General features: G+C 42.8%; 1 protein-coding gene across 1 annotated transcript in view; it reads right to left on the bottom strand.

Annotated features, from left to right (window-relative positions):
• Window positions 1-23,792, bottom strand: part of TMEFF1 (transmembrane protein with EGF like and two follistatin like domains 1) — a 134,734-nt gene that overhangs the window by 40,345 nt on the left and 70,597 nt on the right. The window contains exons 2-3 of the mRNA XM_075744634.1: window positions 11,399-11,508; window positions 6,804-6,933 (exon numbers count right to left, since the gene is read on the bottom strand). Coding sequence (XP_075600749.1) covers window positions 6,804-6,933; window positions 11,399-11,508 — 240 coding nt within the window. The remainder of the gene's footprint in view (window positions 1-6,803; window positions 6,934-11,398; window positions 11,509-23,792) is intronic.

Raw genomic sequence — 23,792 nt, forward strand, 5'->3', positions numbered from 1 at the left:
TCTTACTGGGGGTGGCGGGAGGGGATGAAGAGTGAGCGAGCAGCCATGTGGTGCTCAGCTGCCGGTTGGGGCTAAACCACAACAAATACATAAGAAGCACTTGGATCAGACACAGCATCTGAACGCTGTAAGCAGTAGGCTACAGTCAGAACTCCCCCCCTTTTCTTTTTGTTCTCTCTGAACAGGAGCCATTTCTGTACTGTGGGTCTGCTTTGGTGCAGAGGCAGCAGATACGCTCTCCAAAGCCAAAAGAGCCTGCAGGCTCTCTCATTCAGGAGGGACGGCTTTCAACTCAGACTAGCATGTAAACTGAAGCCGTCTCTTCCCCGTTTCAGGCAACAGCTCCAAACTGCTAAGTACAAACAGGAGGACAACCAGTTCAATGACAATTTTTAAGCAAGCAGACCTTTCCAATTGATTCACATGGTGCAGGTGATCCAGTGGGCACCTCCAGAGCAAATCAGATCCTGGTCACAGAGAGGCAGGCAAAGGAATGCCAAATGCTGCACTTTTTTTTGCATCTATGTAAGAAACAGGTCAGCAGCTATTCAGTCACGGGGAGAACAGAACACCTCTTGACACATCGCATGTAAAACTGTATGCCATTCTCTAGGAAACAAAGCTAAAAATTATGTATTTGTGGAATTTGGGTATTGCAAGGCTTAGCTGACAGCTGAGAAGGGATTTCCAGCTTCTGAACTTTGGCACCCAAGAGTTATTATATTCTTTATATCCAAGTTCTGGATTTTCCCCTGAAGCTTTTGGGATACAGCTGCGGTTTTTTTAGTCCAAAGACAGTATGCGCCACTTCTTTGCATTAAGCAGAAATTGATCTTCCCACACCAGCACTGCAGAAACTTCACTGAGCAAGTCCTGGATAATGCGACTCTTTTATTCAATTGTCTTTGGTTACTCATCTTATGAAACAGAACTGAAAGAGAGAAAGGGCAGCTGCTATTTCAAATCATAGTTCTTCCCTGTTAGCCTGGATTTCCCGGTTAAAAGAGCTAGTGAAACAGCCCTCTCTGTGATAGGAGAAGGCAAGCTTTCTGCAGTTTAGCCCTAGGTACACAAGAGCACCTCTAGCTAAAGACTGGATAAAATTATCAAGACCTTGCTACCAAAGAACATCCTGATCTCTACAGTCAGCACTAGAGTGATGAGTTGCATTGCCCAGTGACAGCTTTTGACTTCCCTCTTTCCTCAGCACGGTGCAGTTCTCCATCAGCTCCTGCAGCAGCGCAGACCCCAGAGATCTCCCAACAGCGGTGCAACAGCCAGTGTTTTGAAGAGATCTGAAATCAGCACAGACCACTTCAAGGCACCAACCAGAGCAGAGACCAAAGCAAGCTCCCACTTCCCGCTGCTGGCAGTGGTGCAGAGCTCACGCTGCTGCACAAAACCGGTTTGTGAAGGAGCACGCCAGCTCAGCCACCCCACGCTCCCAGCAGCAACAGCTCAGCCCTCCTCCTGCTGGGTTTGTATCCCCACCCTCCAGGAGCAGGGCTGCCTGCTAGCAATTACCCTTGATTTTGATATGCCAGCAGGAGCTTTTGGGGAGGAACGCTGACAAGCCTAATTGCCAGCAGCTGCAAGGCCCCTGGCTGCTGGAGATAGGCTTTTAACCTCTGCCTCGCCAGGCTGTGTGTAGGGAATGTTCATTTGCCTTGGTGTGTTCAGGGGAAGGGTGTTTGCTATCACATCATCCTGGTGGCCATTTTCTGCTTAATTATGCCATGAAAAAAAAAAAGAGTACAGGATATTAAATCCTAGCACCTGTTGATGAGGTATGTCTGAATAAGCCTTGTTCTTTCCTTTCCTTCCACAGCACCTTCAAAACATTGACAGGAGGGCAATGCTGCGCTGTCGCAAACCCTCCTCGCAGGCGCAACAGGAAAGCTGCTGTACTGCACTGAGTCTGGCAGTAAGGGTCTTGCTCAGCGCGAAGGAATGTTTTTACATCAGGCTTTCAGGTTTGTTATGGCTTTCTCCTGAGAGTATGAATTATTTTCACACTTTCTTAATCTAGAAGTGAGTTGTCTTGAATTTTTTCCTTAACTCCCTCAAAAGGGAGCTTGTTATATTTCTTTTCAGGACAATGTGCGCATCTAATTATGCTTCACTGTAACCTGCCCACAAAAAAACCCATTTACTGTAAAAACTGGTGCATTCAAATTCAGGGTAAGAGTTTGATTACTTCAGATTGAAGAACACTAAGTTATAGTTATTCTTCAGAGAATCATTCCTTAAATCTAACAGAGCTATAGTGTTTTTTCTAGTTCTGCAAACAGCTTTTTTTTTTTTTTTTTTTTAACTTTAGAAATCCCAATGGAAAAAGCAATGGACTGGGCCTTCCAAATATATACAATACACTGAGAATCTATAAGTACAATATATCAAGTACTCCATCATTGTGTAGTTTTGTTTTCATGTACACGTAATATAAATCTGACAGCAGTCAAAATCCTGGCTCTATGTGCTGGCTAGCAGCAACCCACATTCTTAGAAATTAATCATAAAGGTCTATTTGTCATTTACCAAATTAATTTATTTTAAACCAATAAAAGGCAATAAATTCACCACAAAAAGGAGGCAGAAGAAATCAAGGGACTTGGTGACACTCCTCGATGCTTTGAGCACCCTGACCTCCATCTCTTCCTGGTCTCTTAAATCTGTTTAGCAAGCTATTTCAGGATAACCTCTGGTAGAAGATGGCATAACATGAATGAATTTCAGCGTAATGTCACCCTTTATGCACTGATCAAGGTTTCAGGTCAGCAGCAAGACCGCTGATGCTGTGAGTTTGGCAGGAATCCTGATGTAGGTATTGCCATCTCCCCATGTCCTGCTGGATAGCCCCATCCCTGCATTTGGTTGTGGGCTGAACTGCAAACTGGGAACTGATAAAGGTGAGAAATTAAAAAATGAAAAGAAAAAGCTGGGGTAGTGCTCTGATCTTGTTCACAACAAAATCACACAAAGCAAGGAGGAGAAATGCCACTGGGGAGTACTACTGACAAGGACTTACTCGGCTTCACAGCCGTGTTCGTCTCTACTCGGTCGCAGACGGGATGATTGCTTCTTTGTGAATGCAGAAGGCCAGGTCAGGTGTTGTTGGAAATTGATATAGTTTAATTCCACCCATCCTTTCTCAAAGGTATATTAAGGTATTAGGCAAAGAGAACACTAAAGCTGCATTTCAGTCATTTTGCAACATGGGACTACCAGGCATTGGCTGAAACCCATAGATTGTCATTATCCACAGCGTCTGCCAGGGGTAATTAGGCTAGAAACACCTCTGTAAAACCAGATATTTGAAAAAAACCCCGATGTCCCTTCATTGAAAAATGGATTTTGACAATGTTAAGACCTGTATATGCAGTCCTGAAAATTTCAGCTATGCATTCTCTTACATTTCTCCAAAACACCAGTTTTAATGTCAAAACTTGCATTTTGTTCATTCCTAAAGCACCTAAGATTGACTCTTTTTTTTAATGTTGCTTATTTTAGGATCTTGCAACTCTGACAGCACTTGGACACAGGAAATAAATACATAAATACCCTGCTAAATCACCTATGACCGTAAAAATTTAATCAAAATGTTACCTGCCAAGAAATAGGTCTAAATCATTCAGTATACTCTGTTCCAGTGCCGTAGCTTCAGAAGGTATCAATGCCTAGCAAACGGGAATTATTTTATCCTTCTATAGGATTCAGAAGTCTGACATACTTTAAAATATTAAATAGTTGTTACAACACCATGGGGGAATTTTGTCCTATTGTCTCAGGTGCATCCCGCCAGGATGAAACTCTGCTTTGAAAAACCAAAACTCTTGAGAGGAAACCAGTGGATCTATACTTAGCTCCCAATGACATCCCAGAACAAAGCATTTTCATAGCAAATTTGGAAGCACTAGGTGAAAATTAACCACGGAGGTCTATAAAGGATTTTTTAATTTGGGCATTTGATTCTCAATATAGATGTTACAGATCAAGAGTACAAATATATTGGCTTCCTGATGACCTATGATCCCTGGCAGGGCATGGACAGGTTGAAGAGGACGGCTGTTGTCACCCAATGCTCTGACATCAGCCGGAGCACGTCAGACACTCGGAGTCGCAAGAACTGTTCTGGTAGAGCCCCGCTGAAGAGCTTTACGTTGTGTCAGTGTCAATGCAGTATGCAGCCTGAATCACATCCTCACTTTTGGAAATGTGTTCTCAATACTTTCTGGTCAATTATGTCTCAGCACATGTCTTGATCTATTACACTAAGTGCTAAAAATTATGCTGTGTTTCCTGGGTTTTATGTAGGACTTAAAGAGGAGAAGGAGGTTAAAAAAAATCCCAGACTAGCTGAGTAAAATAGTAATTAGCTGCCAGCAACCTGAGGCTGAGAAGAATCAATTTTTCATTTTGAAATGTCTTTTTCTTAGTAGGGTAGAACGCATATAAAAATAATGACTTTTTTTTTTGTTGTTCCCAAAACATTATACTAGTATTTTGTTTTAGTGAGGGAAAGAAACTTTCATGTTGTGAGTCTGTTTCTTAAAATAATTTGAGCATGAAATTAAGAAAAAAAATTTACTTATAATCCTCAGTTTAAACCTTCATACTTCTTGGATGTTGTTATACTAATATGTGAGTGCTCCAAAACTGTAATGCATTTTTTTCCTATTTCTGCAGTGTCTGGAGATAATTTACAGGTGGGAGATTTAGGACAAAACGTAGATTCGACCATCTGCCTGAGGTATGCTGGAATTATGCAGCTGAGCACAAAGCGCATTTTCTTCAGTTCTAGGACCAACATCATAGATCGTTTTGGACCTTGGTAAACAATGCCAGATCTCCGTATAGGTCTGTGCTGCAGTCAAAGGCATTAGAGCAGCTCGTGTAAAACACAGCCATGCTGCATTTAAATGAGGAAGCTCTGGGACTGGCAGCAGCAGCAAGGAACTTGGCCTAGATACACTGCCCAAATATTTCATAGAATCATAGAATGGTTTGGGTTGGAAGGGACCTCAAAGACCATCCAGTTCCAACCCCCCTGCTACGGGCAGGGACACCCTCCACTAGACCAGGTTGCCCAAAGCCCCATCCAACCTGGCCTGGAACACTTCCAGGGAGGGGGCAGCCACAACCTCTCTGGGCAACCTGTTCCAGTGCCTCACCACTCTCACAGTAAAGAATTTCTTTCTAACGTCTAATCTAAATCGACCCTCCTTCAGCTTAAACACATTACCCCTTGTCCTGTCACTACACTCCCTCATAAACAGTCCCTCAACATCTTTCCTGTAGGCCCCTTCAGGTACTGGTAAGCTGCAATTAGATCTCCCCGGAGCCTTCTCTTCTCCAGGCTGAACAACCCCAACTCTCTCAGCCTGTCCTCATAGGAGAGGTGCTCCAGCCCTCTGATCAGCTTCGTGGCCCTCCTCTGGACTCTCTCCAACAGCTCCATGTCTCTCCTGTACTGGGGCCCCCAGAGCTGGACGCAGTACTCCAGGTGGGGTCTCACCTGGAGAGCAGAGTAGAGGGGCAGGATCACCTCCCTCGACCTGCTGGTCACGCCTCTTTTGATGCAGCCCAGGACACGGTTGGCTTTCTGGGCTGCAAGCACACACTGCCAGCTCATGTGGAGCTTCTCATCAATCATCAACACCCCCAAGTCCTTCTCCTCAGGGCTGCTTTCAATCCATTCCTCACCCAGCCTACAGTCGTGCTTGGGATTGCCCAGATCCATGTGCAGGACCTTGCACTTGACCTTGTTGAACTTCATGCGGTTCGCACGGGCCCACCTCTCCAGCCTGTCAAGGTCTCTCTGGATGGCGGGTAGGATGTTGCAGCTGCCAGTGAGTTCCAGGCTGCTACGTCTAAATTGTCAATAACTAGACTACACAACATAAAGTTAGCTAGGAGTGTGGACCTGATCTGTAATCATGCTTTCGGCTGCCATAGAGATGCAACTTTGTTTAGGCTAATCTGAGTAACTATTGTGTATCAAAAGAGGAGGGATGTCCCACAACTTAATTTTTTGTGTGTGTTATTTATGTACCAAAGAATGCAGCTGTTAATGCTACTGAGTCATCTAATTTAATTCTGAGAAAGCCAGCCACGTGTCTGGTCTCACCAGCTTTGAATCTGTCCAGAGCTTCAGAAGACCTCTGGTGGATAAAGTTTCTGTGTCCAAGAGCATGTTGCAACATTCAAAATGGTGAAAACCTGTCCCATGTATTTTAAGAGTAAGTAAAAAATCTGTGTTTTAAGTGTGTGGAAAGACAGAAAAAGCAGTCCATTAGAAATGTAAGGTACAATGATTTTGTAAGAAGTTATGCATACCTTCAATGTAACGACCCAAAGCAAAATTAGTCAAGAATGATGCCTTGGATACAGGTTGAGTGGCAGTCAGGATAAGCAGTGTCACTTACTGGATGTCACACTAATTCTGTACATCCAAAAAATGAGTCCTAAGGAAATGACTAATTTGGAGTCTGCTCCAAATTTGTTGTAAGCCTTTTGATGAATATTAAGCCTCCTCTATACATACAACAGAAGCATTCACAAATTATTTTCTCAGATAAAGTATTTCTACTTTCAATGTTTATTTATTAACCTGTTAGCATATCAGAAGATATATCAGATTTCTTCTCTGTAACTATAGTCCATTGTTAAAGGGGATTCGGAGTTTCCACATTATCTCATTCTAGGAAAAGCATGAAAATTAAAATATCTGGAATTAAGAGGAAAACTAAAGAGATAACCATATAACAACATGCATTAGTGACACAAAGTGATGTTTTACATACCAGAATAACAAGGTCCTCTTGATACCACCGCTATCTCTTTCTGATGCTTGCAAGCAGCTCTCTTGAGGAAGCACTCATTTTGGTAAGTGTCTCCATTTGATCCACAAACAGGAATATAGTTTGTGTGACACTGAAAAAGAAATTAGAAAGTAACTCAGTCACACAAAATCATGTGATTGATCTCAACTGCATCTTAATATACAAGAAGATAGTTGTGTAAATATGAACTGATACCCTGTTCACTAGAGGAAGTTTCTCAACATGACTGTATGTATTCCTTTCAGATCACTGAAATAATAGTCCAGCTCCGTAGGGGCTGAGCATAGGAATTCAGTAGGAAAGATTAAAAGAGCAAAATTACTATGGTGGGACTTAGTAACGGCTAGGGGGAATATGACAAGCATTTAGAAGTATTTGAAGAATAAACACAGTGAGCAAGGAGAGAACTTCTTCAAGATAATACAAGAATGTATGACTAGGCACAGGGGGGTGAAATTGAGCAAAGGAAAATTTAAGGTGAACAGTGCTTAAGGGGAGATTTGCTGGTCTTTTTGGTCATAGAATGATCTTTCAAGGGAGATGGAAAGCAATCACCATCCCCATTAAATTCCTGCGCATCATGAGTCTGTTTTACTTGGTCACCAACTATAATAATGCCTTTCTATTACTATACTGAAAAATTTTAAGCTCAAAGTCAGTAGCATTGGTACATTTAATAAAAGGAAAGGAAGAAAGGAAAAAATTATCCTTCAGAATGGCTTTCGCAGGAGCAGCCTGTATTTTGCTATTTTCTTACATTCTAAGAAAGACGGATTATATACCCCTTGTATGTATAATGTGCATTAAAATGCTGGGAAACACACTGAGACCACCAATCTGCCTAACATCTGTTAGTCCTGCACCACTCTCTGCCGAACTGGAGATCCAAACCCCACTTCACTGCGTGGAAAAGGAAACGTTGCCCTGTTTGGGGCTGCGATGGGAACTGTAATTCCAGACACATTTTGCATCTTCAAAACCCCGAGGCAAAAAACCAAAAAAGAAGAAGCAATCAACAAATACACAGACTAGTCACCAAATTTCTTAACCATATAAAGTGTATGATTAAACTGGTATAGTTTAATGTGAGACTTCACACAGAAATAGCAGCATTAGTTAAGCTAAAATGCCCCAAAAGGACAAGCGTTTCTTCTCCAAATTCCAAATGACAGTCTCTGCCACAACAGTTTCTTTGTGCTTTGGCATACACAAACCTCAAAATACTCAATTCTTAAAACATAATTTGGAAGGGAGTTATCCCCCCTCCTTTGTCACCCTGCCATAGATGACCAAATGAAAATGAACTAAGCATGCACAGACAGAAGTAAATCATGCTGCCAGCTCTGAAAATTATTTCTAACAGTTTTGTAATACTTTTCCATAGTAAGTGGCTCTCAGACATTCAACCACAACCGTCAGTCCTGTCACATCTCACATGGAACAGTCACTTCTGGGGAATAATTAAACATGTGACTCTTGGAGGGAACAATACTTTCCAATAGAGAATTCTCTATTCAATCTTAAAGTTGCTGCGTGATGCTTTAAAGTTGCAGGTTTCTGTCCTGAGGATAGAAAATGAGAGGCAAAGAGATTCCTTTTTCACAGTTTGGTAAGCCTTTAGTGATTTGGTACAGTGCAGCCAAAAGTTCTTAGGCAAATGTCCTCTAGGAGTAGAGTTGTCTTCTTGTGAGGAAATCCTCTAATAGCAAGAATGACCAAAAGGGAGAGCATGTCTCCATGGATCTGCTCAGCACAGCATCCTGTGGAAAAATCCCTCCAGGCTCCATCTGATGTTGCGTGATTGTGGGGTGCCCAGCATCTGAAGGCATGTAAGGTTTACTCGCTATCTATATTCCTTTTCCTATTCTGTCTTATTAAAGCAGTTATCTTATTAAAGCATTTTTTGTCAAGACTTTGTTACTGGGATCAAAAAAGAGCCCCATGCCGTCTCTCTCCCACCTCAGCTCCCCCCACTGGTCCATAACACACTCACTAGGTGTTGATCAGGTTTTAATTTAGGTTTTGTAAAACATCATCCAAATTACAGCAAAAGACCTTTCCAAAAGTTTGGTGAGCATGTGCTATCCCCCACCTCCATTATTATAAATAGGGAGTTATCCCTCTGCCTGACTAGGCCCGCAGAAAGTCAGGATATCATGGAGGTCACTGCAAGCAAAGTCCGACTGAATCTTTCGGCACCTCTCCTACAGTCTGATTTGCAAATTTGATTCTAGGGAATCAAACTTGGGTATCTCGCTTTATGTTAGGTGCCTTGGCAAGGCAGAGAAAGCCTACAAGGTGTTCAGAGAGGCCGTGACCCACAGAGCTCTTGCTGCCATGACATTATAAGCTGTTTCAATGACAACGCTGAAATTTGGCAGCCAGTCACCTCCAAAGGGGTTCCGAGGAGGAAAAACTATGACTCATTAATATTTATAAGAAATGCTGCAAGGCCAGGAGTGCTGGCAGATAAGGAGGAGGAGGAGGAAGGAGTGGTGGTGCCTGGAAAGGAACTGAAATCTCTCTGCCTTTTCCTGAACGTAGAGGAGAGTTTGTGCCAGCCATGCCCTTAGTTCTGGGGCGGCTGTGAATAGCCATGCCCCTCTGTTCCCCCAAACGCCCTGCTGTCAGGCAGCCAGGGCTGTAACCTCACACCCGGCGGCAGCCCCCCTCCAGCAGGAAAATCCTCACCTGACCAGCACCTGGACCCAAGACCATTTTCCTTAGGCAACTCTCTTTCTAGGGTGCATTTTTCTAAAAACTGCAGGTTTAAGAGCGTAAGCAATGCCTTGCAGGATCAGACCAGTGGTGCAGCTATCCATGTGCTCTGTCCCAGCTCTGGGGAACAGGCTGGCATCTCCAGCTCTTCCCTTCAGCACATGTTCAGCTGAACCACTGTACACAAATGTGTCTGATTCCGTTTCAAAGCCTTGCAATGACAGAAAAAAACCCCAAACTAGCTAGCTATCAGATAGTCTTGCACATAGAGAGCCTAGCATTTCAGCCTGGGTGTTTGTAGCTTGGGATATTTTGGTGGTGCTAGTGGCAGATGAATAATTAAGGTTGAGAGTTACAGGAAGAATTGAACTTGCTATGTCTGAAAAATACAATAACTTCTCATCCTTTGACTTCTTTCCTTACGGTACAGGATTAATTTTTCGAAAAGTACAAGTAAACTTACAATTAGCCTAAAAATAATATTAGTTTAAAAAATGAGTTCTTTAAGAAAAAGTATCAGCTTATCACATGGGCCAGTTTCTTTTTTAGTCCTCATGACCTGGATATTAGGAAGTCATAAGATTTACTACCTACAGCAAATAAATGAAACATTTGCTTAGCCTACAGTTGAATTTCTTTCTTTTTTTTTTTTTTTTCCCCCTAATCATTACTGGGTTTTGATTTTATTATTTTTCATAAATAAAAGTTACAGCTAGAGTGAAGGCTGATGGATAAACCTCTTCTCCTAAGAATTTTTTCTCCCTTTAAAAGGCAGCCGGATCCCATTGTTCTTATGGGACGTAAGCTGCAGGATACCCCCAGCATAGGCATCCACCTGTACGACACCACATCAAAAGCCAGCTCTGAAACACTGCATAAGATCACACACACGCTGTTGCTATTCTGGTTCCCCTTGATTTATTATTTATTGGAAACAGAACACAAGATTATTTTTAAAACACTGAAGGATAACCTACTCCAGGCTTGGTTGATAACACTGCCACCTCTTGCAGTTTTACCAGGAGTCTCATAATATTCGATACTTTTGTCCTGGCTGTAAATTGTAAAAAGAAAGAACTTCAGTATTCTCTTTTATCTAAAAAGTGAGGGGTGGGAGGGAAGGAAGGATTGCCATGATAGTTATAAAAACTGTAAAGTAAAGGCTCAAAAACCAGTGAAGCAAATTGAACTTGCTATTTACTGCTTTTTAAAAGTTCAGAGGATTTTTTAAAATCAAATTTCCATACCTTTTTTAATTTTCCCCCTGAGTGGGACCAATTAACAACTTTCATTCATAAACTTTATAATCACTGGTGATTCTCTTACTATCTGAATTTCAAAATACCTTAAGATCTTCCAGGGTTTAATATACCACATTTGGCCACCGGCAGAGCAGGAAAGACTCCTCCAAATAGTAACATTAGAGTAAGTAATCCATAATGAGGATTGCGCCCCATCTCAGGTCTCGGAGCAGGATGAGGCAAGGTGGGGAGGCAGAAGGCGAGTGTCACCCGGTGCTCGTGCCGGTCGTGGGGACCGTGGGTGCCCGGCATGTGGTGGCCCTCCACTCCTCCCCACATCGCTCTGCGCTGCCAGCTGACTTACCAAAACCGCGTGGGGAGCAAATGTGATGCCACACTCACCGCTTGCTCCCTGAGCACACCCTGGTGAAGTTCAGTCACGTACCGCCCCAAGCAGTGCCATTAAAAAAGAAGCTTATGGTTAGGTTTATAGATGCCAGTTGATGAGTGAAAATTTCAAAGCGGTGATTCTACAAATACTTAATACACCTGAAAGATTGGTCACAAATGGCGAACAAAAAGGTGAGCAGCCCTTACCTGGAACTGACACGCACATTTCAAGCCATCGCCCTCTTCCTTGCACACTCCTCCGTATTTACATGACGATTCATCACATGCTCTTACGTCGGATTCCCTTACATTTAACTCTGTGAAATAAATAGAAAAAGGAGACAGAAAGGAAATTGTAAGAAGATGAGTAATTCTGGGGACCCTTGTCCTTAAACTCACTGAGCCCCCCCCGCCCCCCCCCCTTCCCCTATATGGAAATTAAAGGAAAAAAGCCAGGGTCATTCCCCGGGCTGCCCTGCGCGGGCTCCATCCTGCTCCCCAGGGGCAGGTCCTGCTCCCCAGAGGCAGCTTTGCTTCTTGTCTGAAGCTAAATGCCGCTTCACCACACAAACAGATACAGAGCAGGCGTGCGTTTACACTGCCCAAATTCCCTTCCATGTCCCCCCTGCCAGGGATGCCCCCACTACAAAACCTTCCTCCGTAGAAATTACACCTAGCAGGAGTCAGGACCTTTACACGAGCCACAGCCCGTGTTTCTCACCTGCTACCTCTTTTTGCCTTACTCGCCACAAAGGTCTTGAAGAAGAAGAAAAGCTAAACCATCAGAATTCCTCTGCCCGATTTTCCAGTCTCCACCTTGCCCTCACTGTTATCCTTCAGACTAAAAATAAACCAAAGTGTGTTTAAACTGTTATAATTTGCTCGCACTGTAGGAGCCAGAGTAATGAACCAGAGCCCTCTCATTTAGCTGCTGCATAAAAATGTGGAGCAGAGATGCAGCTCCTGGCCCAGTAAGCTCCCAGCGGAGGAGCAAGAGGGAAACCAAGGGGCTGTACACATCAGCCGCATAGGCACTAGCTCCAGCACAAAGGTTGCTTAAATGGCTTCAAGTTTTTTTGGGACATCACATCCAAGGGTAGTTTTAAAGGAGAATAAATATATTTTTTTGAAATAAGTATTTGATTTGAACTATATATAGGAGAGAGAGCAAAAGAAGGCACCAGTGGAATAACAGAAATGGTCAGTGTTAGCCTAAACTTGATCTCACCAGGCTGTGTGGGAACAGTGTTGTTACTATCGAGTGCAATAAAAAAGTGAAAATAACACCAAGGGCTCTGGAAAAATCCCCTGCCACTGTTTAAGGCTGCACTGATATCAAAAGATATCATTCGAAGCTGTCCGTGCTTCAACTCGAGTCAGAGGCCTCCAGGACTCTATAGTAATATGACCCGTTAAGAAATTCATGGACAGCGGTGTGATTTAAAATAATGTCTGTGACTTTTAAAAAGCAAGCTCTATCCAGATAACTAGCTTAAAGAAAGTACTGAATGCCAGCCATTCAGAAATGGGGAAAGGTAGGTCAAAAGCAGGACAAAATAATGCTCGCTGCCACTTGCAGTCTTAAACAGGCCGTCACTCTCCTGCTCACAGCAGTGTCAGCACTTTGGTATGACAGTGACAGACACCCTGGAAAACTGCTCCTGTGGGTTTACGCAGCATTACACACCCACACACATAGTTTATATAAATAAATATATAATTATATAACAATTTGTGCGATAAATTATGCTGTGTGTCATGTACTTCTGTATTTAACATAGCATAATTACGTATTTTTTTCATAGCACTACATTTACAGGATTATAGCTCAACAGAAGGTCCAGTTATAACCCACCTATTTTGTCAACTGAGAAAAAATTGAAAAAAATATTGATTTTTTTTCCCTATGCGTCCATCATTCCCAAAGACATAAATGAGGAGGGCAATGCGTGTAACACTGGGTAGTTAGGTATCCCGGTTGCCATCACAACCCCGTGCACGTGTTCTCTTATGTTATTCTTAATGTCGCCATTTATCAAGCGCGACTGCTGCGTTGTAGGGACAGAGTTAATGTGACAGAACATCACAGCTTTTCAATTTAGTGTGTTCATAACTCCCTCCTGAAGGAAACGTGCCTTTCTTTCTCCTCGTGAAGATCTGTTCCACGAAGGTGAACAAGCTATCAAGATTAATTAAGGGGAAATCATTGTCATATCTGAAAGAAGGATCCACTTTTAGGTGATATCACACTTGAGAAAATGCAATTTATGAAAGGGAGTAAGCAGACAGACAAATCACAGTGCGAGTAGCTTTCACAATCCTGTTGTCATCAGCTCAGGAAACTGAAGAGATGTGGGTCCCCCCTTCCCACCTCTCAGCTGGACTTGGTGCTTCACAGCATCCTACCCAGTACCCCCAACCGGCAGAAGAACCCCCTCGGCAGCTGCAACTCGTGCTTGAAATCCTAATCCTGAGGGTCTACACGATGTCCAAGCAGTGTAGCGCAGACTTTCCCCCATCCTCAGTGTCCCCCAGCGTGAAAAGGCACACGGCCACCCAGGAAGGAGCCTCTTCACCACGGGGGAAGCAAGGGACCTCATTTTTCTGCATGGGTGGTGAGGGATGCAGGGGGGCTCAGAAACAGTCGCCAGTTAGTAGTTCAGCATCAAAGCTGAACCAGAGATCTGCTTGTTCCTAACTCGGCTATTGCTCTGACTGCAAAAGCCGGTGAGAAAGGGAAAGATTTCAGAATAAAACTGTAACAGGAGATGGGAAGATAGGGGTGGGGAATCTGTAGGGAATCTGTGAGCCCTCCTCACCCCAAGAAACTGAGACTTCTTTTTTTTTTTTTTTTTTAAATTCACAGGAGGAGTTAGGATGACAGAAAGCACACTGTTTTAACGGTTACTTAATTTTAGGAGTCGACTGTCTTTCCTTCCACATAATTGATAAATATGGATTATAAGCATTTTTGCCTGAGATGAACGCTGAGCAGGGACGGTCATTCAGAGACCAGCAGACAACGTGATTTTCCAAAACCGTACAAAAGACGAGATACCCTGGTGACTGGCACTGGAATGTGACAGATGAACTTTCTCCTATGACAGGACTTCACCTAACCCCTGCTTCCATTCAGTGGCAAACTCCAGCAGCCACGAAATCAAGCCTCTGACACGCGCACGATTGAATCTGATGGAATCACAAGTACCAGTGAGTGTGGTGGCCATGATGACTCCCACATCTACAGCATTCAGTTCAAAAATGAATAGATAAAATGGATGTTAACAGAGCGATGAGGAACAGCGGATGTCTCGCATGGCTGAAATAGGCTCTCTCTTCAGCAGATTCCCCACAGAGAGAGAATTAAAACGGCATTTTTGCAATTATTTCCAGAAGAACGCAATCATTATCATCATATGTGAGAACAGACCTATGAAAGGACTAAGAACACGTAGCAAATGGTTTAGGGTAATTTCTTACATGTTTCTTTAATGCCTATCGCAACTAATTTCCTAGACTTTTAGCAGGTATAAATAAGAGAAAGCCTCGGTGTGATTCATTACGTACAGTGAGAAGATGGTAAGTAGCAATCCATCAACTCCCAATTATAATTAGTGCAATTAAATCAGGCTTCCACATTTATGATAAAATTAATCTCCAAAGACCTGAAATGAGGTATTAAAAATGATTTAATAGTGTCTGTGCAGCCAATACACTTCCTGGTGGTGTGAGGGCTGACCGGCACAGAGCAGCTTGCAGGAATTTGGCTGCAAAGACCCACATCAAGGTCTTTTGGGTTTTTTATTTTTTCTTTTGAATTGAATTCACCTTGCGATAACTTGATACATCAATAAAAATGAGGAAAGCCTTCTTCATTTTGACTCCTTTCAGAGAATTTGAAGTATAGCTTAATACAAGTAGCTGGAGATTGGCTTTTTGCCTGTGACCTCAAAATGCATTGCTCTGAGGCGTGAACCTCTAGTTATAAGCTAAATTACACGTGTCAAAATACTGAACCTGAAGATGAAATCAAATTTGTAGTTTTAAGTACATCAAACATGTTGCTTCCATCTGGATACCTCGAGAATAAAATAAAATCTATGACAGGCAAATCTGGTAACTTCATAAGCAATTTGTTTTTTTCAAAAATCATGTTTCTCCTGAGGTTGGCAATAGTGCATAGTAATGATGAATGCATATAAGGAACCAAAAAAATACCTCTCCCACGTGGAAGTGAGCGGGTGGGTTTAGTAGCAGTGCTGCCAGCTTTGGCCCTGGGAAAAAACCTCCCTGCCTGCCTGCCTGTTTTCTGTTTCCTAAGCTCCCAACCGGGGCAGGTGCCGGGACCCCTCACTCCCTTCTCCTCTTGACCTACAGGTTTGGTACAAGAGGGGGAGCGGCTTGCACCATTCTCACTAGAGGGGAAAAAGCAAAGCAGTGTGGGGCACTTCGCTGCTGCTTTTCTGTCCCCCAAAGAGTTTGTTCTTTGTGAGGCCAAGCTTTAAATTAGGATGTACGACCTCTCGTAGAGGCCATATACAGAGACACACACACGCAGAGATCCAGGAAAGTTCGTAAAAGGTCTGCTACTCTACAGGTTAAAAGAACCGCCAAAATTGTTAAGAACAGCTGAAGTGGGTCAACATTGGCTTGGGAAAGGGCTCAGAGGAGCAATTATGTTTTGTGAGGGTATGTCAGAGCCCACAAAGTATCCAGGAGATAGTGGCATTATGACTGGATGAGCTCTCAGGACCACAGAAGAGAGTCAATATCTGATGAGCAGAAAACCTATATCCTACTCGATTTTGGGAGTCACTCTTATGACTCCAGATTGATTTCTCTGGCTGGTGGTCATTCTGGTTTTGGCAAATTATTTAGGAATGATTGGAGAACTTAATGGGGGAAGAAAAAAAAAAAAACCAACTGAAAAAAGAAAACCTTTTCCTTAAGGATTATAAAGCTAAGCAGCTCACATGACAAGTAGAGTAATAGCCTGTGTCTTAAATCTAACTCTTGAATAAAAATTCATCTGCCAGTCACACCCTTTGCCCCACACCAAAGATGACACTCAGAGACAGTCTCATGCCCTAGTTGTTCCCAAGCACAGCCTGTCCGCTTGAAACATGAAGCTGAGTTTGGGTGACATCACAGGTAAATAAAATTGCTACAGAAAAGACATTTTGGATGCCTCTGCAATACGTCTGCTTGCCTCCGGCTGCCAGCTCAGAACAAAACAGCACAGCTTTGCCATAGATCCTGCCAGTCCCGTGCAGACATACGAGCATCCCAGCTGGTACTAGCTTAAATCACTTTAGATTACCATCATCTATGGTGGCTTTGATGTTGGCTCAGACCCTTAGCTCACAGGTACATGTCGACATAATCATTTACATTTAGGTGTCTCAATCTACAAGCTCATCCCCATCCCATTGCTTTCAAAGTGCACCCAGTACAGCCATTCCTGCAGTAAGTCATGCAAACATTTACAGAGCTGTTATACACAGGCTGTGGACAGGAGGCATAATTTTGAGAGTCCTCGCATGTGATCTACTTGTTCTGACACCAGCAAAGTGCTGGTACTGTGTTTGAAGTGAGGCAGCATAAGTTATTCCCTATTTCAGCCACTGGGTACAAATCTCACAGATAAATGCAAGTTACAACCCTGTACAACAGAACTTGTTTCTATTTATTTTATTGCAGGTCTTCAACTCCTCACTGCTTCCTACTATAGCTTCCTACTATACCAGTTTCCCTCCTTAACCAATCTTTCTTTACAGCTCATCCACTATATTTTCTCTGCCCCCTTCAGAACATCACAGCAACGTTCAAGAAACAGCATGTTTCCACTTTGCAAGATGAAATAAAAGCTTCAAGAAGGAAAAAAAAAAATCTCTGAAGTAGAGAGGGGTCCATTTGCAGAGCCACTGAAGAAGCGATGACCAAGTGATGTGCGGAAAATCGGACTCCACAACTGGGAAAGTTGTAAAGTAGGTATGTTTATTCAGCGCTGGGCAGCACGGGGTGTCATCCCACCAAAATCGTGCGCACCTTGCGGCAATTCCCTTTGAATTTTATACAACAAAATGTTACATATTCAAAAAGCGCCTATACATATTCATGATCTTTCCGTGGAAAGGCGGTCTTATTACAATGAGTTCATTTCCATTGTCTCCGCCTTTAACTCCTCTCAGCTGCGCACGCGCAGTGCCTCTTGGTGGTCGTGGGCCGGGGTCTTAGGGATGAAGGCCGTATGTCTTCCTCACTATGCACTTTTCACCACAAAACTTACTCAGACCGGTTCCTAATTAGCAGAGAATCCTCCGTGTTCATTCCATTCTGATTTACTACCTCCTTATCTTGTGATTGGTTACAAAAATGCAAGCAGAATGAAGGGTCATCTTGACCCTTCCTTACGCTAGTTCTTGTTAAAACATCTTACGTAAGGGTTAAGATTACTAGATATGTGGCTTAAGCTAGTTAATGGTCCTGCTATTTCCCTTAAGTGTTAGTTCCCTCTATCACAAGCACTGGCAGAGAAGCAGCATTCCCCTTGCTGGCATTACACTCCCCCCAGCAGTGAGATTAGCCAAGAATAGCCTTTTTCCTAGAGACCTTGTGACTTGTTAGTGAAAGCATATGTTGGACTTCTAGTTTGTATAGTAGAAATGTGAAACAGGGACACGGATGCAGACACACACATACACGTCTCAGTTCTTTGCAGGACATGGAAAGCAAAGGTTGTTTGCGTGGTGGACACAGAAGGATATTTTTATCTTCTACCAGCTCCAGTGTGCCATATTCACCAGCGCTAACCCGACATCTCTTACCACAACTTCTGTGCTCTGTTTCTGTAGCAAAAAGCAAAATCAGGAGCCAAACTCACCTAATGTATGCCAAATACTGAAAGCAAAGTGTTGTTCCACCTGCTTTGTGCCTGTGTGGTAAAGATGGTTTAATTTAAAACAAACCAGCATGTACTGCTCAGATGTGTTCCTGTACACTAACAGTTCTGGGGAAAAGGAAGCCCCCAGGGTTTGCATCAATTTCTTTGACATCTGCCACCGATGCCATTGGAAGGAAACACCTAGTATTTACTCCTGCTTTTTCTCAATGTCATGTTCATAGAATCTTTCACTGAAACATAGTTCATCCTAGCAGTGAGCGAGAGGCCACCGCTGCCTGTCCCTTGGTCAAGGAGGATCCCTGGCTTCAGCGCTGCAACCACAGGAGCGAGTGTTGTTTCTCACTTCATTGGTTAGAGCACAAAGTATTTCTGAGACATGGTGCCTTCAGAACTCTGACCTTCCAAAACTAATATGTGTCATTGACAAAACCTGAAAATACTATTTATTTGGTAACTAATAAACAGCCTCTACATTAGGTTATCCATATCTTTTTGCTGTTCCCATCTGTTTCATCAGTTGTGGATTATAAAAGTCATGATAATTTGCATTGTAGAGTTTATGTCTGTTGACTCTTCTCAGAATTTTTTCCAAGAAATTGTCTGAGGTTATGGGGGAGGAATAAGACAGGAGACAAAACCCTCAAAGTTAGTAATTACTTGTCCAAATATATAATACTTGCTCATGTCAGACAAGTCAAAGGAAGACAGAATGGATCATACTATCATCTTGTTCATAGGAAAAAGTGTATTTTTCAGAAAATAAGACATAGTCTACGGGGAAATAATTCAGGGACAAGGAGGATGCCATTCAGACACTACACATCCCCTTTGAAGATGGCTGTTGTCACTGATTTGACATGACGTTTTAGCAAGAAACAATTTATAAGAAATTAAGAAGGTAGAGAGTGTGGATAATGGAAAGATAAGAATGCGGAAAAGAGCTGTTTAAAAAAGAAATCAGAGAACAAAAAGAGGAAAATTAAAATATGTAACACAGGACAATCTAAAACAAACAAAAGTTTTAAATAACTGAAACAGTTAAAACTCCTTTAAATGTCTTTTCTGTGATGCGGTATCATTTTCTTTCACACTTGCATCAGAAAAAAAACAATTCATTGAAATAGCCTAGAGGTTATATGGGGGGAAAAAAAAAAGAAAAGAAAGAACAAAATAGTTAAAATGAGTTTACCCTAAAAAAAAACATAGTTAACTGTAGTCAGATGGAATTAAGATACTCCCAGACATTTTATTTAATTGGTCAATTAATGGATGCCTTGGGTGGCTGATGGCAAATCTGCTGTTTTCAAAACAATCTTAAGCAGTATTATAGGACTAGTAAAACCTGTTTTGTTTTGTCTTGATGCAATATTTAAGACTCAATTGTGCAAAAAAAAAAAAAAGCTGTACTTTGGCTCTTGAGAATGCTAACTGAGTGAATAAAGCTTGAAATATTTCCCTAAAACTACTTTTACAAGACTGCATTAACATTTGATTGCTTAAGTGCCGTCCAATTTACCTAGGATGATTATACTTTTACATTTCTAGTCACTATAATCTCCTTTTAAAACAGAGAAAAACAGAATGCATACGTGCTGCTAAAGTAATTAGTATTCTTGTGCGCAACAGGAAACCACAGCAAATTTTAACAAATAGCACTCACACAGCAAGGTAACAAGATTGGCTTTGAACCTGAGAGTCTCCCACACTGCAATTATTCACATTACCAGTGTGCCTCAGACTAACTCTATTCAGTGTGAAAAAAGTAAGGAAAGTGTCATAGTGATGAGTGTTTGGATGACAGTTCTGTCAAAATATTGGATTCAGCCCATGGTGCATTTCTGTTTCCATCATGCAAAAAAAAAAAAAAAAAAGTATTTGTAGAGAAAGTTGAGGCACTTTTTTGTTGTATTAAAAGCTTTGACAATATTTCAGAAATTATGCATAATCTGTAGGTGAATATTTCAGCAAATGGTACAAATTGACTAGCTGTGCAATTGATTGGAGACAGGGAAAGGTGCAGTGAGAAATTGAAATTATTTTCTCTCTCATAAACATTTTTGCATCAAGGTTGGGTGGTACAGCAATCTGGCCTTCAGGACACAAGGTCTGGTGTGTGCTTTTCTGCAAGCAGCTATCCGGGACACTGCCTTCAAAACTTGCTTACAAAGCAGAATCTGTCTTACTACAAAAAAATTATTGAATGTGATTATGCAAAGCTGATATAAAGAAGTCAGTATGTCATTGCATATTTTTACATAAAATTAAAATATTATAAAAGAAACATGCACATATAGTATCTTTTCAGCAAGATTGATTACAACATGTATTATCAATCTTTAGTTTCTAAGGAAATCAAGGCTGTGCAAGAGCCTTGTGTGTCTCTGTTGGTTTCTTCCAATACCTTTTGCACTCACTGGGCAATTCCAGCCAAATCTGACAGCGGTAGAGGCCTGGGACAATGAGCTTCCTACAAGTTCATGAAAAATCAGTGGCTGCTTGGAGAAGAGCGGCTCAAAGCCATGCTAGGTGGAGGAGTTGAGGGAACGTACCATCGGGACAAGGCTCATGTGACAAAATCACAAACACATGCAAATAAGTGGTCGTTGACTGTTTTCTAATCATGCCACTGTTACGGTCCTTGCATATTAAGACTTGGAAATTTAGACTTGGATCATGTAAACACTTCTAAACACATGGAGTTTTAGGATACTGGGTAACTTGTGCTGCTGAATGCTAATGCCCATACAAATGAATGCATTCTGGTAGTGGAATTTCAAAAATCATACTTTTACACTTCACCAGCCCTTTTCAACTAGTGGGACTCCTATCAAATTCTTCATTTGCATAAATCATACTGTTAATTCTTGACAGTTGTGCAGCATGTGCAATTACAGTCAGTGGCAAAATGTTATTTGTCCTTGTTCCCTTAATGCTTATTTGCTCTGTGTCTTAATCTGCAGAATAAATGGTCAAATATCCAAAACATTTCCAAGTGACTTGCTAAGGGTATGTTATATCTCTCCTCTCCCCTGGCCCCCAAACTGAGGAGTTTCACCTGCTTTCTAGCATCATTGCCTGTGTAAGAACTGAGCAGGCAAGCATACTGCTCCCCAGGAAGCTATAGCTTTGGCTACTGAATCTTCACCTTGAAGAAATCTTTCTATGCCAATTACAAACCAAGGTGAACTCTTGAGTCGTGTTCATAAAGTAAATCTGACAGTTATTTCCCTAAGCCTATAGAGGAATGGCAAGCTGTTCAAACACTCCAAAACAACTCCTAAAGAACCTGAAGGCCAAAGCAAAGTACAGTGGTGGTAAAAACCAACACCAAAGCAACTAATTAGCTTCCATAAACATTACAGGAATTTCCTTCTTTGATCTGTGGGTGACACACGTAACAAGTTGCTTCTAAACTGCAAAATGCTGAATGACCAAATTCTGATCCCATTCCTGATGTTGCTTTAGCCTAGGGACCAGTTTGCCACATTAAGAGCTGGAAGAGAGGCATCATGCCTTGTTGACCTTCCAGATTTACAGTATTTGTTTACAGGTGGGGGATGGATGGCTAATGGATCTACCTGGCCATGCAGCTAAAAGCCCAGCTCCTTCTGGTGTCTGGTCCTCACATCAATTTCTTCTGCAGCAGAAGAGAAACAGTCTCTGGTGTGAACAGCGCTTTGATGCAAAGAAGATGTCGCCTTTCTATAACTGTTTCAGTCATCTCCCCTCCCCGATCACTGCAGTCAGTACTGAGCTCTGTGCTGCTGTCAGAAACAGGAGCCTTTACCTCTGTGGGCAATAGTAATGGAAGCAGTAGAAGGGCCTGATCATGAATTTTTTGTTGTTGTTGAAACAAGAGCTGAAGTCAATAGAAGCTTTAGCACATCAGAGGTGTGTCTGTTTACCAAAAAGCCCATACATTTTATTCGCTCTCCAGGTCATGTCAAAAGAGGAAGACCCAGAGAACTACAGGCTGGTCAGTCTCAACTCTGTGCCTGGCAAGATCATGGAGCAGATCCTCCTGGAGTCTATGCTCAGGCACATGGAGGATAAGGAGGTGATTGGTGACAGCCAACATGGCTTCACTAAGGGCAAATCGTGCCTGACAAATTTGGTGGCCTTCTAAGATGGGGTTACAGTGTAGGTGGATAAGAGAAGAGCAAGTGATGGCATCTACCTGGACTTGTGCAAAGCATTTGACACTCTCCCGCATGACATCCTTGTCTCTAAATTGGAGAGACATGGATTCGATGGATGGACCACTCAGTGGATAAAGAATTGGCTGGATGGTCACACTCAAAGACTTGCGGCCAACGGCTCACTGTCCAAGTGGAGAACGGTGACGAGTGGCGTTCCTCAGGGGTCAGTACTGGGACTGGCACTGTTCAACATCTTTGTTGCTGACATGGACAGTGGGATTGAGTACACCCTCAGCAAGTTTGCCGATGACACCAAGCTGTGTGGTGTGGTCGACACGCTGGAGGGAAGGGATGCCATCCAGAGGGACCTTGACAGGCTGGAGAGGTGGGCCCGTGCGAACCGCATGAAGTTCAACAAGGCCAAGTGCAAGGTCCTGCACATGGATCTGGGCAATCCCAAGCACAACTACAGGCTGGGCGGAGAATGGACTGTGAGCAGCCCTGAGGAAAAGGACTTGGGGGTCTTGACTGGTAAAAAGCTCAATGCAACCCAGCAATGTGTGTTTGCAGCCCAGAAAGCCAACTGTGTCCTGGGTTGCATCAAAAGAGGCATGACCAGCAGGTCAAGGGAGGTGATTCTCCCCCTCTACTCCACTCTTGTGAGACCTCACCTGGAGTACTGCGTCCAGCTCTGGGGGGGCCCAACATAAGAAGGACATGGAGCTGTTGGAGTGAGTCCAGAGGAGGGCCACGAAGCTGGTCAGAGGGCTGGAGTACCTCTCCTATGAGGACAGGCTAAGAGAGTTGGGGTGGTTCAGCCTGGAGAAGAGAAGGCTCTGGGGAGACCTTATAGCAGCCTTCCAGTACCTGAAGGGGGCCTACAGGAAAGCTGGAGATGGACTTGTTATCAGGGAGTGTAGTAGCAGGAAAAGGGATAATGGGTTTAAAATAAAAGAGGGTAGATTTAGATTAGATAATAGGAAAAAATTCTTCACTATGAAGGTGGTAACACACTGGAACAGTTTGCCCAGAGAAGCTGTGGATGCCCCATCCCTGGAAGTGTTCAAGGCCAGGTTAGATGGAGCTTTGGGCAATGTGGTCTAGTGGAGGGTGTCCCTGCCCACGGCAGGAGAGTTGGACCTAGATGATCTTTGAGGTCCCTTCCAACCCAGCCATTCTATGATTCTATGATTCTATGATATGCTTGACTTCAGCACTCTGGAAGTCCTAACATGAAGAGAAACTTGGGCTCTGTATGTGGATTTATACTTTCCTCTAAGGAAAATTATGGAAGTTGCTTAGGGTCTTTTTTGTTTGTTTTACTTTATTTTAAAATTATTTGGGGGGACTGGGAAATCAAAGTGAACTCTAAACGCTAGGTTAACCTCACCACCTTCTCTTTCCCTTATTCTTCTTGTGGTTTCAGTGTCAGACAGATGTTTAAGGAGCAGCTGAGTCTTGTTCCATCAGAGCTCCACAGGCAACTGTGTTCTTAGCAGTGGAACAGTCTGCCAGGTTGTCAACTAATACACTTAGGGATGTGCTGTCCTTCTGCGAG

Source organism: Balearica regulorum, chromosome 2 (genome assembly GCF_011004875.1).
Source record: "Balearica regulorum gibbericeps isolate bBalReg1 chromosome 2, bBalReg1.pri, whole genome shotgun sequence".
Classification (NCBI taxonomy): domain Eukaryota; kingdom Metazoa; phylum Chordata; class Aves; order Gruiformes; family Gruidae; genus Balearica; species Balearica regulorum.